This window comes from Pecten maximus, chromosome 16 (genome assembly GCF_902652985.1).
Source record: "Pecten maximus chromosome 16, xPecMax1.1, whole genome shotgun sequence".
Classification (NCBI taxonomy): Eukaryota; Metazoa; Mollusca; class Bivalvia; order Pectinida; family Pectinidae; genus Pecten; species Pecten maximus.
Genome location: NC_047030.1, coordinates 10,269,423 through 10,288,898, shown reverse-complemented (window position 1 = coordinate 10,288,898; position 19,476 = coordinate 10,269,423). Strand labels below are relative to the sequence as shown.

The 19,476-nt window shown below is 36.2% G+C and overlaps 1 protein-coding gene across 1 annotated transcript; it reads right to left on the bottom strand.

Annotated features, from left to right (window-relative positions):
- Positions 1-2,580: 2,580 nt before the first annotated feature.
- Positions 2,581-11,853, bottom strand: LOC117345271 (protein DDI1 homolog 2-like). Its single transcript, XM_033908317.1, has 7 exons — positions 11,589-11,853; positions 10,174-10,386; positions 8,179-8,433; positions 7,652-7,780; positions 6,516-6,619; positions 5,590-5,779; positions 2,581-5,308 (listed from the first exon to the last, which is right to left on the bottom strand). Exons 1-7 carry the CDS (start codon positions 11,851-11,853, stop codon positions 5,133-5,135), a joined length of 1,332 nt encoding a protein of 443 aa, XP_033764208.1. The 3' UTR covers positions 2,581-5,132.
- Between the last annotated feature and the right edge of the window lie 7,623 nt (positions 11,854-19,476).

The following is a 19,476-nucleotide window of genomic DNA, read 5'->3' as shown; positions in this document are numbered from 1 at the left end:
ATTTCCCCCACTGTGCCCCGCCCTTTTGGCCCCTTTAGGGTCAGAGTCACCGTTTATGCAAAATCTGTTCCCCTTCCCCCAAGGATGTTTCTGATCAAATTGGGTTCAAATCCATTCATAACTTTATGACTAGTAGCGATTTAAAGGAATTACCTCTATTTCCCCTATTGGGCCCCACTCCTTTGGCCCCTCCGGGGTCAGTTCCACCATTTATGCAAAATCTGTTCCCCTAATTCCCCCAAGGATGTTTCTGACCAAATTGGGTTCAAATCCATTCATAACTTTATGACTAGTAGCAATTTAAAGGAATTACCTCTATTTCCCCTATTGGGCCCCGCCCCTTTGGCCCCTCCGGGGTCAGAGCCACCATATTTGCAAAATTATTTCCCCTTCCCCCCAAGGATGTTTCTGACCAAATTGGGTTCAAATCCATTCATAACTTTATGACTAGTAGCGATTCAAAGGAATTACCTCTATTTCCCCCACTGGGCACCACCCTTTTAGACCCTTTAGGGTCAGAGTCACCATTTATGCAAAATCTGTTCCCCTTCCCCAAGGATGTTTCTGACCAAATTGGATTTAAATCCATTGATAACTTTATGACAAATAGCGATTTAAAGGAATTACCTCTATTTCCCCAACTGGGCCCCGCCCTTTTGGCCCCTCAGGGGTCAGAGTCACGATTTATGCAAAATCTGTTCCCTTTCCCCCCAAGGATGTTTCTGATCAAATTGGGTTCAAATCCATTCATAACTTTATGACAAGTAGCGATTTAAAGGAATTACTTCTATTTCTCCTATTGGGACCCGCCCTTTTGGCCCCTTTGGGGGTTAGTATCACCATTTATGCAAAATAGGTTCCTCTTCCTCCAAGGAAGTTTCTGACCAAATTGGGTTCAAATCCATTCATAACTTTATGACAAGTAGCGATTTAAAGGAATTACCTCTATTTTACCTATTGGGCCTCGCCCCTTTGGCCCCTCAGGGGTCAGAGTCACCATTTATGCAAAATCTGTTCCCCTTCCCCCAAGGATGTTTCTGACCAAATTGGGTTCAAATCCATTCACAACTTTATGACTAGTAGTGATTTAAAGGAATTACCTCTATTTCCCCCACTGGGCCCCGCCCCTTTGGCCCCTCCGGGGTCAGAGCCACCATTTATGCAAATCTTCCTCTTCTCCCAAGGATGTTTCTGACCAAATTGGGTTCAAATCCATTCATAACTTTATAACTAGTAGCGATTTAAAGGAATTACTTCTATTTCCCCTATTGGGACCCGCCCCTTTGGCCCCTTGGGGGTCAGTGTCACCATTTATGCAAAATAGGTTCCTCTTCCTCCAAAGATATCTCTGACCAAATTGGGTTCAAATCCATTCATAACTTTATGACAAGTAGCGATTTAAAGGAATTACCTTTATTTCCCCTATTTGGCCCTGCCCCTTTGGCCCCTTGGGGGTCAGAATCCCCATTTATGCAAAATCTGTTCCCCTTCCCCCAAGGATGTTTCTGACCAAATTGGGTTCAAATCCATTCATAACTTCATGACTAGTAGTGATTTAAAGGAATTACCTCTATTTCCCCTTTTGGGCCCAGCCCATTTGGCCCCTTTGGGGTCAGAGCCACCATTTATGCAAAATCTGTTCCCCTTCCCCCAAGGATGTTTCTGACCAAATTGGGTTCAAATCCATTCATAACTTGATGACTAGTAGCAATTTAGAGGAATTACCTCTATTTCCCCTATTGGGCCCCGCCCCTTTGGCCCCTTTAGGGTCAGAGTCACCATTTATGCAAAATCTGTTCCCCTTGAACCAAGGATGTTTCTGACCAAATTTGGTTCAAATCCATTCATAACTTTATGACTAGTAGTGATTTAAAGGAATTACCTCTATTTCCCCTATTGGGCCCCACCCCTTTGGCCCCTCGGGGGTCAGAGTCACCATTTATGCAAAATATGCTCCCATTCTGCCAAGGATGTTTCTGGCCAAATTTGGTCAAAATCCAATAAGAACTTTTTGACTAGTAGCGATTTGAAGCAAATGTTGACGGACGGACGGACGGACGGACGACGGACGCCATGCCATGGCATAAGCTCACTGGACCTTCGGTCCAGGTGAGCTAAAAATGGCCCATGAAAGTACGGTAAGTTACCATGAAATAATTTGAAACCACAAAACTTCGAAAGAAAGTATACACACAAACATTTTATGTTATACAGAATGGTGTGAATATGAAATAAATCTGTCCAAGGTCTCGTGAGTTTCTGATATTAAGTACGCAAGGTTATCATGGATGAACAGAATCATGCACAGACACACAAAGTGACTACAAGTGAGCCAATATTCATGTTGATGGGAGATTTTATGAATCTGCCTTTCAAAAGGGACGATCACAGCTGTATAAGTTCTGACTGTCATGATGTCCTTTGTGTAGGTACAGTACTGTATTACTAAACTGTAAAAAAAAATGTTGTCAACCAATTCCCAACAAGAATATTCTTCCCAAATTTAAACACAGGTCATTTTGGTCTGACTTTAGTACAATTAATTAAATATGTTCAGCAATAATAAACTAAACATTGATGTAAATTGTATTATTTTTTTATTATCCTTCACATACTGAACACCACTGCATCATAAAATAACAGATACAACCAAACACTGCTTGATAAACAAACATTACAGTTCATGTATACTTTTATAATCATTTGGATTCATAACTCTTTTAGAAACTCGTCACACACAGGAAGATGGCAGCTCAATCATGGAAATAACATTGAAATAAATTAGGACAAAACATGTTTCCAATGAGGGATAATTGATTATATGCTTATCAAATTAACCTGAGTTTCATTGCTTTTCCAGAGATTATCTCAGAGAGTTATTTATTAATATCTATAAATTAAATTATACACATCAAACAAATTAATATGACTTCCTATTTATATCATAGCATTCTATAACTAGATCAAGAACTACAATCGGTATATCAACACACTATTAAATCTTACTGTTTGAATAATAACAAGTTGTAATCTGAACATTATCTGACAAATTAATAAGAATGTTCAAAACAGATTTCCATCATATACCGGTATAATCATTAAGATAAATACCTAACACCTACATTGTGGTAAAAACATGTCTACAGTAAGCACATACCCCTATATTATATATACAAATGTATCTGAATTTGTTTGATGACATCATCAAATAAAATATAACATTTGCACGGTCATATACATGTATCTCCGACGATGAAGAAAAACCTCCCTCAAATTCACTGGGAGTGTTCCAGCTAAACATGTTTTATCATTCAGTATAAAAGAAAGAATTTTTAACTTTTTTTTTTTTTTTTTTGGAGAAAAAGGAATATTTATTCACCAGATACATGTCATGTTCTGCACAGTAGAAATGCAAATATGTTATCATAGGGAGTACCTATAATAGCTATCTTCATCTAACAACAAGCCAAATTATATTGTTGACAGTGATAAAATAATGTACCAAAAATATGTTATACTAGTACTGTAGTAGACCCACCTCTTGACTTGTGACGTTGCATGTTTACTACCGTATATTTATTAGTAAACGTAGGAAAAGAGATATGTGTCAAACTGATGTACAGTAAGGAATTTTCAAAACAGTTGATATATCCTTTGAGTTTTCTGGTAACACAAAATTACAAGGTTTAGAAAAACATGTTTTCAATGAAGTTTCCACATATACTTCTAATGTACATATGACTATTAAAACTACAAAATGGCATAAGATTCGTATTTTCATTTTCACACAAGACACAATAAACAAAGGCTGAACAAAATTCTAAGACAATAATGTAAGATAATGAAATCAATAACTCAAACAAAAGGTCTTCATTTTGTGATGCATGGCCATGGAACAATTATCATTTATCAGAATCAAATAACAAGTGCACTGGGTAATTTGGGATTTGAGATGATTATTATAACTGGTAACAAAACACTCCAAAATATCAAAAACTATAATTGTTTGTCATGTTGATTATATGTGCATTATTTGTTATTGGGTAGAAGTCTTGTATCAGGAGGGAGTCTTTTTTAAGACAGAAGTTTTACTGGAAATACAAGTATGTGTAAATAATTATTGCAGTTGTGTTATCACATTGTTATGGTCTCTTTTTTTTTTACCAAAGAAAGAAAATTGAAACACAAATTGCACAAGAGGTGATATATTAAAATGAAAAACATTAATTAAATAAAGCTTTATGACAATAAAATGAAAATGTAGTCTGTATAATAACACCACCAATATCCTGCTTATAGTAAAAGTGACCTTGTTTTAACCTTGAAAGGCTATAGTGTACCGGTCTTTCTCGTACAAAGTAGATGTGTGTTAATGTGTTTAAAGTGAATAAATTCTTATGGACTTATATAATGTATGTGAAATAATTTAAAACAAAACATCCGTGGAAGGGGTATATTGTTAAGAAGATTGAGATAATTGGTATTTCAAATATTGAATGGTCAAATGATAGCTAGTTCATTTTAAAGATGTTATTAGTGGCTGTTAGGTAACTGTTTACTTATCGGACTGATTGTATTGCTGTTGTTATGTATACATGTAAAAGTATGTAAAAGGTGTACTGAGATATTAATTAATCGTCAGATGTAAATATAGTCATACTCTCCATATATTATCCGCTTTACACTAAGTTCATATATTTTTGTCAACTACTTCTGAAGAAATTCTTATATTTCTAAAACATGCATATACAATGTATATTGTCAATATTTTTTTCTTTTGTACAGCAACCTGATCTTGAATCATACTCGGCACGATTTGAGACTTCTTGTTGTAAAATTTTAAAAAAATCATTTCATCTATACATTTTTTTTGATATGGTAAAAATAAATCCTCTGTGAAGTATACCCCTGAAGTGCTTTCCAAATGTCACCTTTTTATCTACAAATTATAACTTAATGTAATTAATATTTTATCCTTCACTTGTTCCATTCCTCAATATCTGAGCATAGATTTCTTATGAATGTGGTAGCATATGCCCATATTTGGTCGCCACAACATATTCACTCTCATATCCCACCACATCTTGTCCACCATCCACACATCGTCATGACAATCATCCATATTACTGTGATTATGGTACTGTGAATGCCTTTGCAAATAGAGCAAGGAGAGCAGCCTCTTTGTTGCCATTAGCGATGGAAAGTTCCTCTATAACACGAGCACGTGTAAAACCGTTACTCATTAGTTCTTTTATGACTGGTTCAGGAAATGAGCGCGAACCAGAGGCACCAGCTGAGGAAGAAGCTCCTGTTGAAAAAAATAATTTTTTTTTGAAAATTCTTTTTTTTTGCCATCATCATAAACTTGAACACCTACAACAAAGCTGCATAGGCCATACCAACTGAATATTCACCACAAAACATCTGATGATAAAACAAATCAATTCTTCCCAAAATTTAATTGAGATAAACTATGTAAATAATAAGTGAAGATTTCAGACATCAGAAAAATGTGTCTATCAGACTTGACAATATTTACTTGGTACACCAAACTGGTTAAGGGAAAAATTGTATATCCTCTATACCTACCCCTCGTCTCGTCCTGGGATCGTGCGAGAGCCTCGGCCAACTGTTGGTCCTCTTGAGATATAGACTTCGGTGATTGAGGCTGGTTGTAGTTAAGACGAGATTGTTCTGGTAGTTCTGACTCAGTCAGGAATGATGTCTCTGTTCCTGTGGTACCTATCACTAACTTATTCCTTTTTAGATCAATGCAACACTGCAAACAATTAACATCATCTGTTATAAATACATGTGTCAGGTGTACCGATGTATCTGAAGCTAAATTGTACTGAAAACAGGAAGCCTAGGAGGTAATAGATCCTTTGAAATAGAGAGGCGCTTTACTGCCAAAAAGTTTACCGACGTAAACAGTTTCAGTCATTCTACTACCAAGAGCCATCAAATTCAGGAATGACCTACTGATCATGTATCTCTAGGTCTTTTGAACATTTTTCAACATTTTTAATCAGGAGAATGTGTTTTAAAGATTTCTTATTTATTTTAATACATATTTTTATCTGTGACCATGAATAAAGATATAGGTAATATTTCAGAAACGAGGCAGCTGCATGATGTACCTCTACTGGTCAGATACTTACCTGATGACCTACTGGTCAGATACTTACCTGATGACCTACTGGTCAGAAACTTACCTGATGACCTACTGGTCAGATACTTACTTGATGACCTACTGGTCAGATACTTACTTGTACTTGATGACCTACTGGTCAGATACTTACCTGATGACCTACTGGTCAGATACTTACCTGATGAACTACTGGTCAGATACTTACTTGATGACCTACTGGTCAGATACTTACTTGTACTTGATGACCTACTGGTCAGATACTTACTTGTACTTGATGACCTACTGGTCAGATACTTACATGTACTTGATGACCTACTGGTCAGATACTTACATGTACTTGATGACCTACTGGTCAGATACTTACCTGATGGCGTTTCAACATGTCCAGTCCCAGCAACATGTCCATAGGTTGGTTCTCCAGTATAGAGAAAGATGACTGGAGAAAGTCTTTTTCGATTTGTATTTGACCTAATAAAAAAATTTAAAAATTGATAAAATTATTTCTTCTACCGGGTATCATCACACAGAAGTGTTGGTGTCCGAAATGGGAAGCCTATTTAGATAGTTTTTTTTCTTCTGAATGTCACAACAGACTGAGGGAATAAGGCTATTCGAGGTCCTGAGTGAGCTGGTACATAACAGTATTGAAGTGATGTGACAGTACCTTTCCATTTATTTCAAATGGCGAAAAAAAAAAAAAATTATTATAACAAAAAATAGCAGATAATAGCCATATCTATTTATCACAGCTGCATGTACAAATATCTACAGCATCAGGAATGAATAGCATACATGTTACTGTATCCTTCTTCATGTAGTAGACTGGTCACTATCAACTGACCATTTGGCAAACTAGAAAGATTCTCCATGGTCAAATATCTGACTTTATACTTATCTGATGTTTTTATCAGTTCACCTATATTTCATTGTAATTCAGAATACAGAAGAATATCATCATAAATTACGATGCCTAAATTGACAAATATAAAATATAAACTTTATGTTACAACAATTGCGAAACCAGTTATATAAAATTATATTAATCACGCTTGTAGGCCCGGATGGAAGCGCACGGGGGGTCATACTGTGAGAGGAAACCGGAGTACCCGGGGAAAACCCATGTGGTCGGGCAGAGGACCCCATACATTTCACGTCAGAACAGGGAATCAAATCCAGGCCGCCTAGGTGAAAGGCAAGTGTGTTACCACTGTGCCACCCGACCATCCCAATTGTCAAATACCAATGCCGTAGCAATTTCTTATCACATAGGTATGAACACTGGAAAAATTCTTTGTGTTTACCTTAGGTATGTCTAACATGGAATATTCTATGTTTGAGCTGATATATGAATATGTCATTATTACTATTAGGTCCCATGGTTGACATAAAACACAATTATCTATAACCTTCCTTAATTCCTTGTCACATCGGCGATACAGTACAAACTATTATAAATGACACAGATCGAGCTGTACTACAGACACAGATATCCATACAAACCTAAGTGAACTCTGCCAATGATTTTCTGTGTACCCACACCCTTTGCTATACCAGCCCAGCGAGGATCAACAAGCCGCATGATATTACATCTCTCCGCACAAGCCTGACTCATTATGGTCATTTGAGCTCCTACAATGTATAAATCCTATTTATGTTATTGATTCTCTTGTAAATTATAAACAATTCATTTTTTTCCAATTTTGGTAATGCCATTTTTGTAATGATTTCAATGACAATTCTCAAAGTTGCATAGTCCCTGCAACTCTGGGAAATGTAACTGGACCATAACTAAATCAGAACTTGACTTACATGTTTTAATTATCATTATACAACAGTTACTACAATGTGCATACAAAACTTTATAGAAATCTATATTGTAGCCATAAGCATAATTAACAAAAAAAATATCATGTTGGAAAATGGCCAAAGGTAATACATAAATTGGGGTGGGCATAAAAATTGAAATGATCCATGAGAATCTGTCAATATAAAGCAAATTCAAGGCTGGAATATATATGTATACCTACCTGAGTCAACGAAGGCCTTGACAGCATGGCCATTCACACGACAGTCTATATATAACATTAGCACCTGCCCAAAGCTTTCTGGAGCAAATTCTATTGCATTTTCCATATTGGATTCAACATTCTTCATTCTAATTTCCTCTGCTATAACTTCCTGTGCTTTCGGATCAAATGGGTCTGCATTCATTAATTTGATCTTTTCAAGCTCTTTTTCTTTTCGTTCCTTTCTTTGAGCTAAATACACTTTGTTGAATTTTTCTTTAAAAGAAAAAAGAAGGCGATATATGTTTTAACATCAGATGATACATGTATTTGACAAAGTATGTAGAGATGGAATGGTGAAAGTCTTTGATCTTATATTCTCACATACTTCACAGGGTTACTTGGTGATTCCTAGCCGCTGCTCACTATAACGTAACGTTATCATTTTACGTTGAGTAACCAAGTCGTAAATGATGACGTCATAATTTTTGACGCACATTCCAAGGAGTATTGAAGATGGCGCAATGAAAAACTTTCATAAAAACTTAGATTTGGTTGCAAGTATGTGAGAAAAATAATCAATCATGTGTGTGTTCCACGAACAAGGATATCTCAACCCTGGGGTAAGAGTTTGGCTGGCCAGCACTCGGCAAACCTCATGCTGACTGGCCAAACTCTTACACTCGGGTTGAGATATCCCTGTCCACGGATCTGGAACAGACCCATGATAGATTCTATTAGCCATCATTATTCTACAGTAGGGGTTACAATATGATATAAAGTGACCCACACATTGATACAATGTTTTAAAATTAATTATACAATATAAATTACTGTTACAGCATCAGAAATCTTTGATGGGCATACATGTGTGAAATCCCTACCGTGGACAGGAGATTTCCCCCTTACACTGGACAGGGATATCCACAGTTTTACCGGTGTGAGATTTTTCTTATGTTACCCTGGGTTGAGATAAGCTACACATGCTCTTAGCACATTCTCAACAATTGCATTTCGTCATGCACATCAACAATACTATGACGTCACAGTGACAATACAATGTCACATATACAATTCAGTCATGTCACATCAACATTTCCTTGCATTGATTGTCCATATTAGACACATACCAGTAATTAAGTGGGAAACTGGGTAAGAGAAAATTTAATATAATCATTAATTCACAACCACAGAAGTGAGACATGGGAATCTCAATGCTCTGGGAAAGATACTTTAATTTATAAGCTGCTAAACACTTGGCAACCTTAGCCTCATGTTTGCAACTTAACCTTCTTTGCCCTTGGGTTGATATTCCCCTGCTGTCTCACCCTAAATGAAGTTGACAGTTTATCAATTTCACTCTAGGGATGAGACAACTGCACAACTGCACATGCTCTTGGAACATTTTCAACAATAATTGTATGATGCTGTGGCAACAATACAATGACATCAGACATTGACCATTCAATCATGTAACCCAACATAGCTCAACCCCCCCCCCCCCCCCCCCCACACACACACACACCTTTTGTGTTTAGAGCCCCATCTCACCAAAAAGGGGATGAAAGATTCCATTCATATTTTAAGTTTACAGTTATATAATTTTCCATGTACAACAACTTCAAATTTACATAAGGTTTTCTACCAGTAAAATTAATTAGATGCAGCAATGAAAATATGAAATCAGACTGATGCAACCAAATGATGATTAGAATTTACTGCTATTCTGTCATTTTATCTTGAACATGTTTTACACCCCATTCAAGCCATCACATTTTCCCAGTTGTGTATAATAAGCTTGATATTATCTGTTCTTATGAGGTTATGATCATGATTTCACATAACATTTTGTTATGATATTTTCTTACACATATTTTCCTGATTGTGCTTTGAAGATTATTCTTTCTATTTTAAAGCTAATAAAATAACCATCAGACATCTTATCGGACAGAAATAAAACAAGAATTCTATGTCTGCATCTAATTACTTCCTCAGATTGTTGAATTATATACAGACCTGAGTCACCACTAAGAAGGGCTTCAGCTAGTGGTGGATTCCGTTCCTTCAGAAGAGACAGTTCATGGGGGTTTGCCAGGAGTAGTTTTCTTACAGCAGCAGGGTCATCTTCTGGAAATGTGGCCTGTTGTTGTTGCTGATGACTAGATGATGTGGCTCCCATCATACCAGGAATTTGGATTTGACCAAAGTCGATGTTTGGAACACCAGCACCTGAATCAATACACCCAAGCTACTGGTTAACAATTAACTTGTACAGTAAGTAAAGTTATTGAATTGATAGTTTTAGTTGTTCAGCCACTGTGAGGCTTTACCCTATCAATGAGAAAAAATGCTTGGTTATAGATGTACATGTTATAAAACAGCTTTTTGTTCAAAATGAAAGATATACATAACTTCCAATGCCATCAATTAATAACTGCATTTATTGTACTCCTATACATATATGAGGTCTTGTTCCACCTGATTACTTGGTGGATTACATGACAGCCTGTCAAAAGTTTCCTGTCGTGCGTGCAAACCTCTAATATTATTGGAGTACATTTATTGATGCAATAATATAGATATACAAAATTAAATGTGCAAAATACTTTTCTATGTAAACATCAAGAAAAAAGTTTATTTAAACTGTAACGGAGCGCAGGATTAATTAAATTTAAATCACTGCCTCCGCTAGGGATCGAACCCGGGACCTCTGGCTTACTAGTCTTACGCTCAAACGATCGAGCTAAAGAGAAGATCTCTCTAGCCGAGCGGTATATTGTGGCTAGTATTTACCAGGGTTACATACTCCCCCTCCAGGAAAGAACTCGTCCTCGAGTTTCCAGAGGATAACAGCGATGCTTTCGCAAGCAGCGATGAGTATCATCCCCGAGTCCCTACATGGGTGCCAATGTAACAGAGCGCAGGATTAATTAAATTTAAATCACTGCCTCCGCTAGGGATCGAACCCAGGACCTGTGGCTTACTAGTCTTACGCTCAACCGATCGAGCTAAAGAGAAGATCTCTCTAGCCGAGCGGTATATTGCAGCTAGTATTTACCAGGGTTACAAAACTAACTGAGAAGTAAACTGGGTCAACGTTTTGGCTGCTATCACTTATCATGTGCAGATACTCTAGCTACATTACTTGTATCTAATTTTAGGTATGTGATCCTATATATGAGTCATGGTCTGACACCGTATTATAGTTCAAGCCAAGATCTAAATTGTATTACGTTTTAATTTCTCTCATCGGTACTTGTATCTGGTAATCAATACACAGATTTAAAATCCAGTATAATTGATATAGTATATATCGAGGATATTGTGATGGATTTTAACTCTGGGTGTTAATTACCAAATCAAGTGCCTATGATTTTTTGTCAAAGAATATAACAGCGGTCAAAATGGTTATCTATGTGTCTTTCAATGACCTGATGAGGACGAATCCATAGGTTGCTGCTGTCCTTGCTGTCCTCGGATCTGCTGTAACAATAACATATCTCCACTTTTTATTCCGTATTGTTTCATTGTCCGCTTGTTATCATGAAGTGGCCGGCCGTTCCACATAACGACAATCTCCCTCGCCGGTATCCCCACTTCATATTCACACATAGCTTTGAAATTCTCTAATTCTAGTTCGTCAGACACTTCGAGTGTGAAGATTTGGTCATTCAACGTAGTCACTGACACTAACATGGTGAACAATTTCACTTTCACCCTAATCTAAAAACCCGAAATGTGAATCCAAATAGAAACATTCGAAACTTCCGGTAAAAGACAAATTGTCGCACTTGCGTAATAGAGATTCAAGAGCGAGGATAGGGCTACATTACGAGTTCTCCATAAACGTCAGGCGTTAAAATATACGGAGGTGACAGGATATAAGAAAATAGAGGTATGGTATAAAACTGGGCATAAAGACTTACTTTTTTGAGAACCAAACAAAGCATGTATAGATACCCAGAGACTCAAAATGTTGTAAAAAAATAATAAAAGTAACGAATTACGTCACTCCTGTAACGGCGCGTACATGTTGTTCTCTTGTTACACAAATTAAAGAAAAACACTACATTCTTAATTTAAGAAAGACACAACTTGAAGAGAGAGAAAACAAATATATGAAATACACGTTGTTCGCACAAATCACAATTATGGTGCAAAAATAGTTACCAAATTGCTAGGTCAACACAAGAATATCGATACACATGCAATCAGACAGAGCGTTAATTATTTTAAAACTACATTGTTTAAAAGGAACGGGTCGCTGTGACTTGTACATCTACAGCACATATATAGTCTCTGTCATTGAAATTACATTCTGATCTATCCGAGTTACTTCCCTTCGTTTAACTGTTCACCGTGATTGCCGAAGTTCTTTGGCTCGGTTGGTACATTAGAGATTTATATAACAATATATAGTTAACATATAGATCTCTGGTGAGACGTACCATATGTTTACCACACATTTCACGCATTTCGTCACAACTTCAATGAATTTTTGTGGCTTTTATTTTTCAATTGATTTTACGGAAATTCCATACAGTATATAGTAGACAATTCAGCTCTTTCATCGGACCATTTTGAATAGTTTCACGAATATTGTATCATGCATCGTAACAAAAGTGTGGCGTTGTTTTGTTCTAATTCTTACTATATATAACTTTGCAAAGATAGAATAAAAATGATAGAAAAAGATAAATAATAAATAAAAAAAACAACACACATACAAAAATAAATAAAAAGTGCAGTAACGTACGTACGTGCACGTGCAATATTCTCTTTAAATCGGCCACAGACTAAGTAAACCGCTGAGAGTATACTCCCGTTTTTTAATGTAAAATTCCATAACATGAAAATTCATTTTATTGACGGACTCTTTTCTCTCACAAATCATTACGCTACTCCATCGGCCAATCAAAAGCGACGTTATAAACGGTGACGTAATTTTTTTTACGTTTTGATTACAAAATTTTTAAGCCAATCAAAATGCTTAAAAAAAAATTAAATTATTTGCTCTTGTTCTATCTGTGGGCTTCCTGTCGCTATTTTATCATAGTCTTGTAGCAATAAAACTAGATCCCCAGCCCCTTTTGTTGTCAAAGACCAATAGCTACATGTAAGTTAGTATGTGAACATTGTGGACTATAGCTTTAGAACAAGAAGAATGTCACTAAAAGCGCTTACCTGCCATTAACATCACCAGTTGACTAATCACCCTCGCCTCGGGGTCAGCGATATCTAACACTTGGTGTGCTGGTATACATTCTATACTGCTGGAATGATGTACACATTCACACCTCCCATACCATGCTTATAAACTCCTTGTGTTAGATTTGTGTTAAGCTTGTACCATCGAGAACATACCCGGGAAAATACCACATGTATCTACAGAGTGCAGTTCAAATATGTTGTATAATGATATGACGAATTAGATATATAAGTGACAATTGAATAGTGTCACAGTTCAGAATATATACATGTCCCTAACGTTCTTTTGAAATCCAAAATTGTTTTGAGTGTTGGTTTTTGTTGTTGTTGAAATTATGGGTCTTTTTCACCTCACCATCCCGATTTTGACTTTTCTGTCGATCTGCTTCTAATTTAGTCACCTCTTATCGCTTTAGGCCGCCCTTAGCATGACTGACGAGTCCTAGAAGGAGGGGGGGGGGGCGCAGTATTTATATAACAAACTGTATATATACACATATACACTGGAAGCCTGAATTGCAATATGAAACTAACTAATATACACATCTCGCTGTATCTGTGAGTTATGGAGGTACATATCATGGAACAAGTTCCGCTCTCCTAAATCACGGCAACATACAAGCCAGTCCTCGCCCCGTTTGTGTAAACATCTGATCTCTCGGTAGTTTACTCTTAGCTCGTGTATGTCATCCGAATGGAACATATAACGATACTCATTTACCAACTTCTCACAACAGTCAACAGTTATCTCCCCGAGGGGTCCTAGATTATTTACTGTGCAAGTCACTAGCTTTTAGAAGAAAATAACTTTCTAGCTTCCACTAAGGACGTAACAGATATATCTGCAGAAACAATTGCCATATTTGGGTATTAAGGTATTAACAATACCATTGTTTTAGTTTTAAGTTAATTCTGCTTGAAACGAGCTTTTCTATTGACCAAATGTTTATGTTGTTTGTCAGATGTAGTAGAATTGCATAGAACGTAGCAAAAGAAAAAAAAAAGTTCGCTAAAGTGAGTATGAGTATTATAATAAATTGTTTATTATACTTCAGCACATCCTCGATAATCAAGGGATTGCGGAAGTATGCATCGTAGGATGATTTCAGCTCGACAGCATTGTAAGTAACACAACAGATTTGTACTTAAATCACGGTATACTTTGAATATTTACATTTTGGTGGCAAAGCCACGATATCAACTTAGTAAAAAGATTTGCAGTCTATGTGACCATAATTGACACCCAAACGTGACAACAATCCATGCCGCGCATGAATACATGTATATTCACCCACCGGAACTACTTGTAACTAACGTAAATCGTTTTGTATGTTAATTAAAAAGTATCAATAAGACATTTTATACAATATTGTTACACAAATAATAAAAAAGAATTGAACAGACTTTGGTTTTTTTTCGTATTATTTCAATGCACGTTTTTGTTTGCCAATCTGCACGTGACAAATTAATTTTGAAAAAATAGGCTGTTCTATTTGTCGAACCCCATTGACGAAATCGCTGAATATTCGCATTTTTATGCCAACTCAATTTCAATTTTCAAAAATAACAAAACGAATATGTCGAGAATGTAAATATAAGCATTAATTAAACTGTCTATTGTCGATATAGATGCCAGAGCTTTGCAAACAAACGTCACATACATACAGATATACTCTCTGTCATTGATGAAGACGATAAGCGTATCCGCCCTGAACACCTGATTTCGTTTTCACAACAACATTTTCTATCTAATTTTTTCCCCCAAAACAATGCTCCTCACCATGAACGACAAACAATTCAAACAATTAAGGTAAATATAAACAATCCTTCATAATCCATCAATCTTAATGTACTCAATGTATTCACCATATAAAGACATTCAGTGTCACCTACCAGATTTGGTGTATTCATCGACCAACTTGTGAAATGGTCATGTCTAATTTTAATTTTCTTTAATAAATACAATGACAGTACACACTTTTTTCTTTTTTTTTAAAATCAAGAATGAATTTTCATCCCCCCCCCCCCCCCCCCCCTTTTTTTTATCGACGAAAGAAATAATCTTTGTAATTCGGGGGGCTTTAAATGCTTCCCTATTGCCATTTCTTTTGAGTACAACACATGTCTACTTTTGATATGTCACCCTGACTGCAATGGTAGTTATTTGTAATGATTACGAGGCTATTAGAACAATCATTGGAGTCACAAATTTGACTAGATATACAGTTTTATGTTAATGGCCTCATATAGTTAAGTGATTTAAAGTACACACTCTTTAATAAGGGGAAACTAATAAAAGTGGAATTAAAGCTTACGTTCCGGATTATATGTACATGTATGTATGCACTCTATTGATATGTGGCATGTAAATACAGCAAGATAATAGCTTTGAACATATGGCACATTGATTCAAGATCCATATTTAAAAGGCCCATGGGCCTTAACGGTCACCCGAGTTTTGATATATCATAGCATATTTGGCCCATATGACCCTGAATAATGGGTTAAGGTCATTCATTTGAACAAACTTGGTAGCCCATTATCCCAGCATGCTGCAGACCTAATATTGAGTCTCTGGGCCTTTTGGTTATCAAGAAGAAGTTGTTTCAAGATTTTAACATATTTTACCCCTATGACCTTGAATGAAGGTGGTCAAGGTCATCTATTTGAATAAACTTCGTAGTCCTTCATCCCAGCATGCTACATACCTAATACTGGGTCCAGGGCCTTTTGGTTATCAAGAAGAAGTCAGTTACAGATTTTAGTATATTTGACCCCTGTGACCATGGTCTGTAGTTCGCCATTGTGAAGAAATCCTTGGATCGTATGCCCTGTCCGAGACATACCATAGAAATGGTAGTTTCTACGCATGCTTAGCGCTCAGCATTTTTGGGAGTGGGACGACAGGTTCGCCTGTTGTCATAATAATGTGACAAAGTGGAGTGTCCTGATAGGTATCTTCGGCAGTATGTTTTAGTGAGACAATGCTTTGGTGTGGCAATGCTTTATTTGTGAGGCAATGCTTTGGTGAGACAATGCTTTAGTGAGGCAATAATGAGGCTAAGCTTTTAAATCAGACACCAATTTAGTTATGTTGTACATAAATGATAATGACGTAAGTGATATTTTTTTAGATCAATAATATGTAAATAAGATGTAAGGTATTGTTCCTGAGCGTTGTCAGCGTTACGAGGAGCTGATACTCTCTCGGTCATCATACGGTCAGATTAATGTCCTGAGGTTTATTAACCTCTATATTGACCTCACAGTTTACTGACCTCCGACTTCCTCATCATGATCGATCACAAGCGTATTCCATCTTGTTCTGTTTGTTTTCAATAAAACTATTTACAATTATCGGGAAAACAAAAACATTAAATGTAAATGAAATGGCGAAGTTTTCTAGCATGAATCACCTCTCTACAATGAAGTGCCACCGCAGGACGACATAGTTCAATGTTTGTTTTCTTTGAAATAAATGATGTGTGACGTGATATTTTAATAATTTGATCATGTTTTGAAAACTGTTGTTATATTACGACAAAGAGAATATCGTTATATATAAATGACATACACATAATGCATATTGCTATAAAATGTATTAAACATAATATCTAACAGTATTTTCAGTAATCCCAAATATATTTTATTCGTGCTACGCACTCGTGAACAATTTCAAAATATTAGTCACACTCGTGAAATATATTTGGTATTACTGAAGATACTGTTAGATATATCCTCTATGTTTTAGCCACACTCGTGAAATATATTTGGTATTACTGAAGACACTGCTAGATATATCCTCTATGTTTTAGCCACACTCGTGAAATATATTTAGTATTATTGAAGACACTGCTAGATATATCCTCTATATTTTAGCCACACTCGTGAAATATATTTAGTATTATTGAAGACACTGCTAGATATATCCTCTATATTTTAGCCACACTCGTGAAATATATTTGGTATTACTGAAGACACTGTTAGATATATCCTCTATATTTTAGCCACACCCGTGAAATATATTTGGTATTACTGAAGACACTGTTAGATATATCCTCTATATTTTAGCCACAGTCGTGAAATATGTTTGGTATTACTGAAGACACTGCTAGATATATCCTCTATATTTTAGCCACACTCGTGAAATATGTTTGGTATTACTGAAGACACTGCTAGATATATCCTCTATATTTTAGCCACACTCGTGAAATATATTTGGTATTACTGAAGACACTGTTAAATATATCCTCTATATTTTAGCCACACTCGTGAACTATATTTGGTATTACTGAAGACACTGTTAGATATATCCTCTATATTTTAGCCACACTCGTGAAATATATTTGGTTTTACTGAAGACACTGCTAGATATATCCTCTATATTTTAGCCACACTCGTGAAATATATTTGGTATTACTGAAGACACTGTTAGATATTCTCTACACATGATATTAAGACCATACACATTTAAGGCAGCAGATTTGCACGAGATCTCACCACGTTATGTCTGTCTATATCTACAGACACAATCATTTTCCATATTGAGGCGAGTGTATCTTTTTATCTTAGACAGATGTACCAATCACATTATTATTCTGCCTTGGTTAGGTAGTTATTGTCGTTAATGATTGCTGCGGATTTATAAGAAAACTTTGCATTGCCCTATGTATGCTTGCCTGCAAATCTCTGTGATTTTCTAACCTTGAATCATCAACGCAATTTAATTCTTACATTGGCATTTCCTACACATTCTGAGGTCTAATGCAGATTATGTTTCGAATGTATCTAAAAGTTATTCATTATCGGCAACGTGATAACACAGACATTAGACAATGCAATGTTGTCTTGATAGCACTATGATATTTTGTGTAATGGCCACCCTTGTGTGTCATTCATAGTCCTTTAAATCCCCTTTAAATCACTCTTTTTTCGGAGCTTCTGTGTATCGTGATATTGTCCAACAGATATGACTACTTAATGCATCTCATTTTTCTAACCTGACTATTTGATAGAAACCTTTTTTCCTGAATTGTTACAGTACCTTCACGTTATGTAATATATTAACGCTGACCTCCCGCTAGGTGTACAGACTGTACATCATTAGGACATTACAGGACGTGGTCTCCTCGCTATACAACAATCAACATGTTAATTATCTTACTAACAAGCAAGCGGTTCATCTACATATAACACGCCTGGGGATAACGAGCACCTGGCACATGTATTTCTTTACATTCCCCAAGTACAAAATGAATTGTTTTTAGAAACAAAATGTGTCCCAGCTCTCTTTAACCATCAGGAAATTTCTCGACTAAAATTTACCATAGGAATTCACCTTAGAATCTAAGGAACACTTCGTTAACTAAACTTCAAAAATTGGTTACCCATGGATAAACTTAAATCAAGGAATCACCTTGGGTCATAAGGGCTGGATCATTGATGCATGTACAGATCATAGTACACAACATTATGCATGCCTGATAGTACCTGATAGCTACAAGCCATGTCCCGCGTGTTTTCCACCACATGTAAATCTAGTCATTTCAAGTATGTATGATTCTACTTCATGTCGCACGTTAGTTTACTTAAATGAAGATATGAATTATCTACCAAGCCGATTCAGGTCAAAAGATGTCCGGTTTAGTACGGCCGCACTGTCATTTACATAGGTGTTAAGTCAGCCTCACGCCAACTAGACTTTGATGTGGCTTATGATTGATGATATGTGACCAGTATTTGTTCTGGTGTAAGTAAGATGTACCTACGGAATCATCTATTGATTGTATTTATACGTTGATTTCAAGGACACTTTTATGGATGAATAGTTAGTTGATCCGTGGCATACGAAAAAAGGCTAACATACTAGTAATAGGAATTTGAGTTATGCTATTATAATCCGAATTCATTACCGAAACAAGCAGAGTAAGTCACCCCTTAGAGCCTACCATCAACTTGACATGCTCGCTTGACCATCCTAATTAAAATGATTCTTCTGAGTAAATATTATAAAGGACCGAAATAGAGAATTAATCAAGCAGCTGTCACTGTGGTATTTAATATATACCGATAAACATACCATGACATGGTAATTGAGTTTGTCTTCATGGA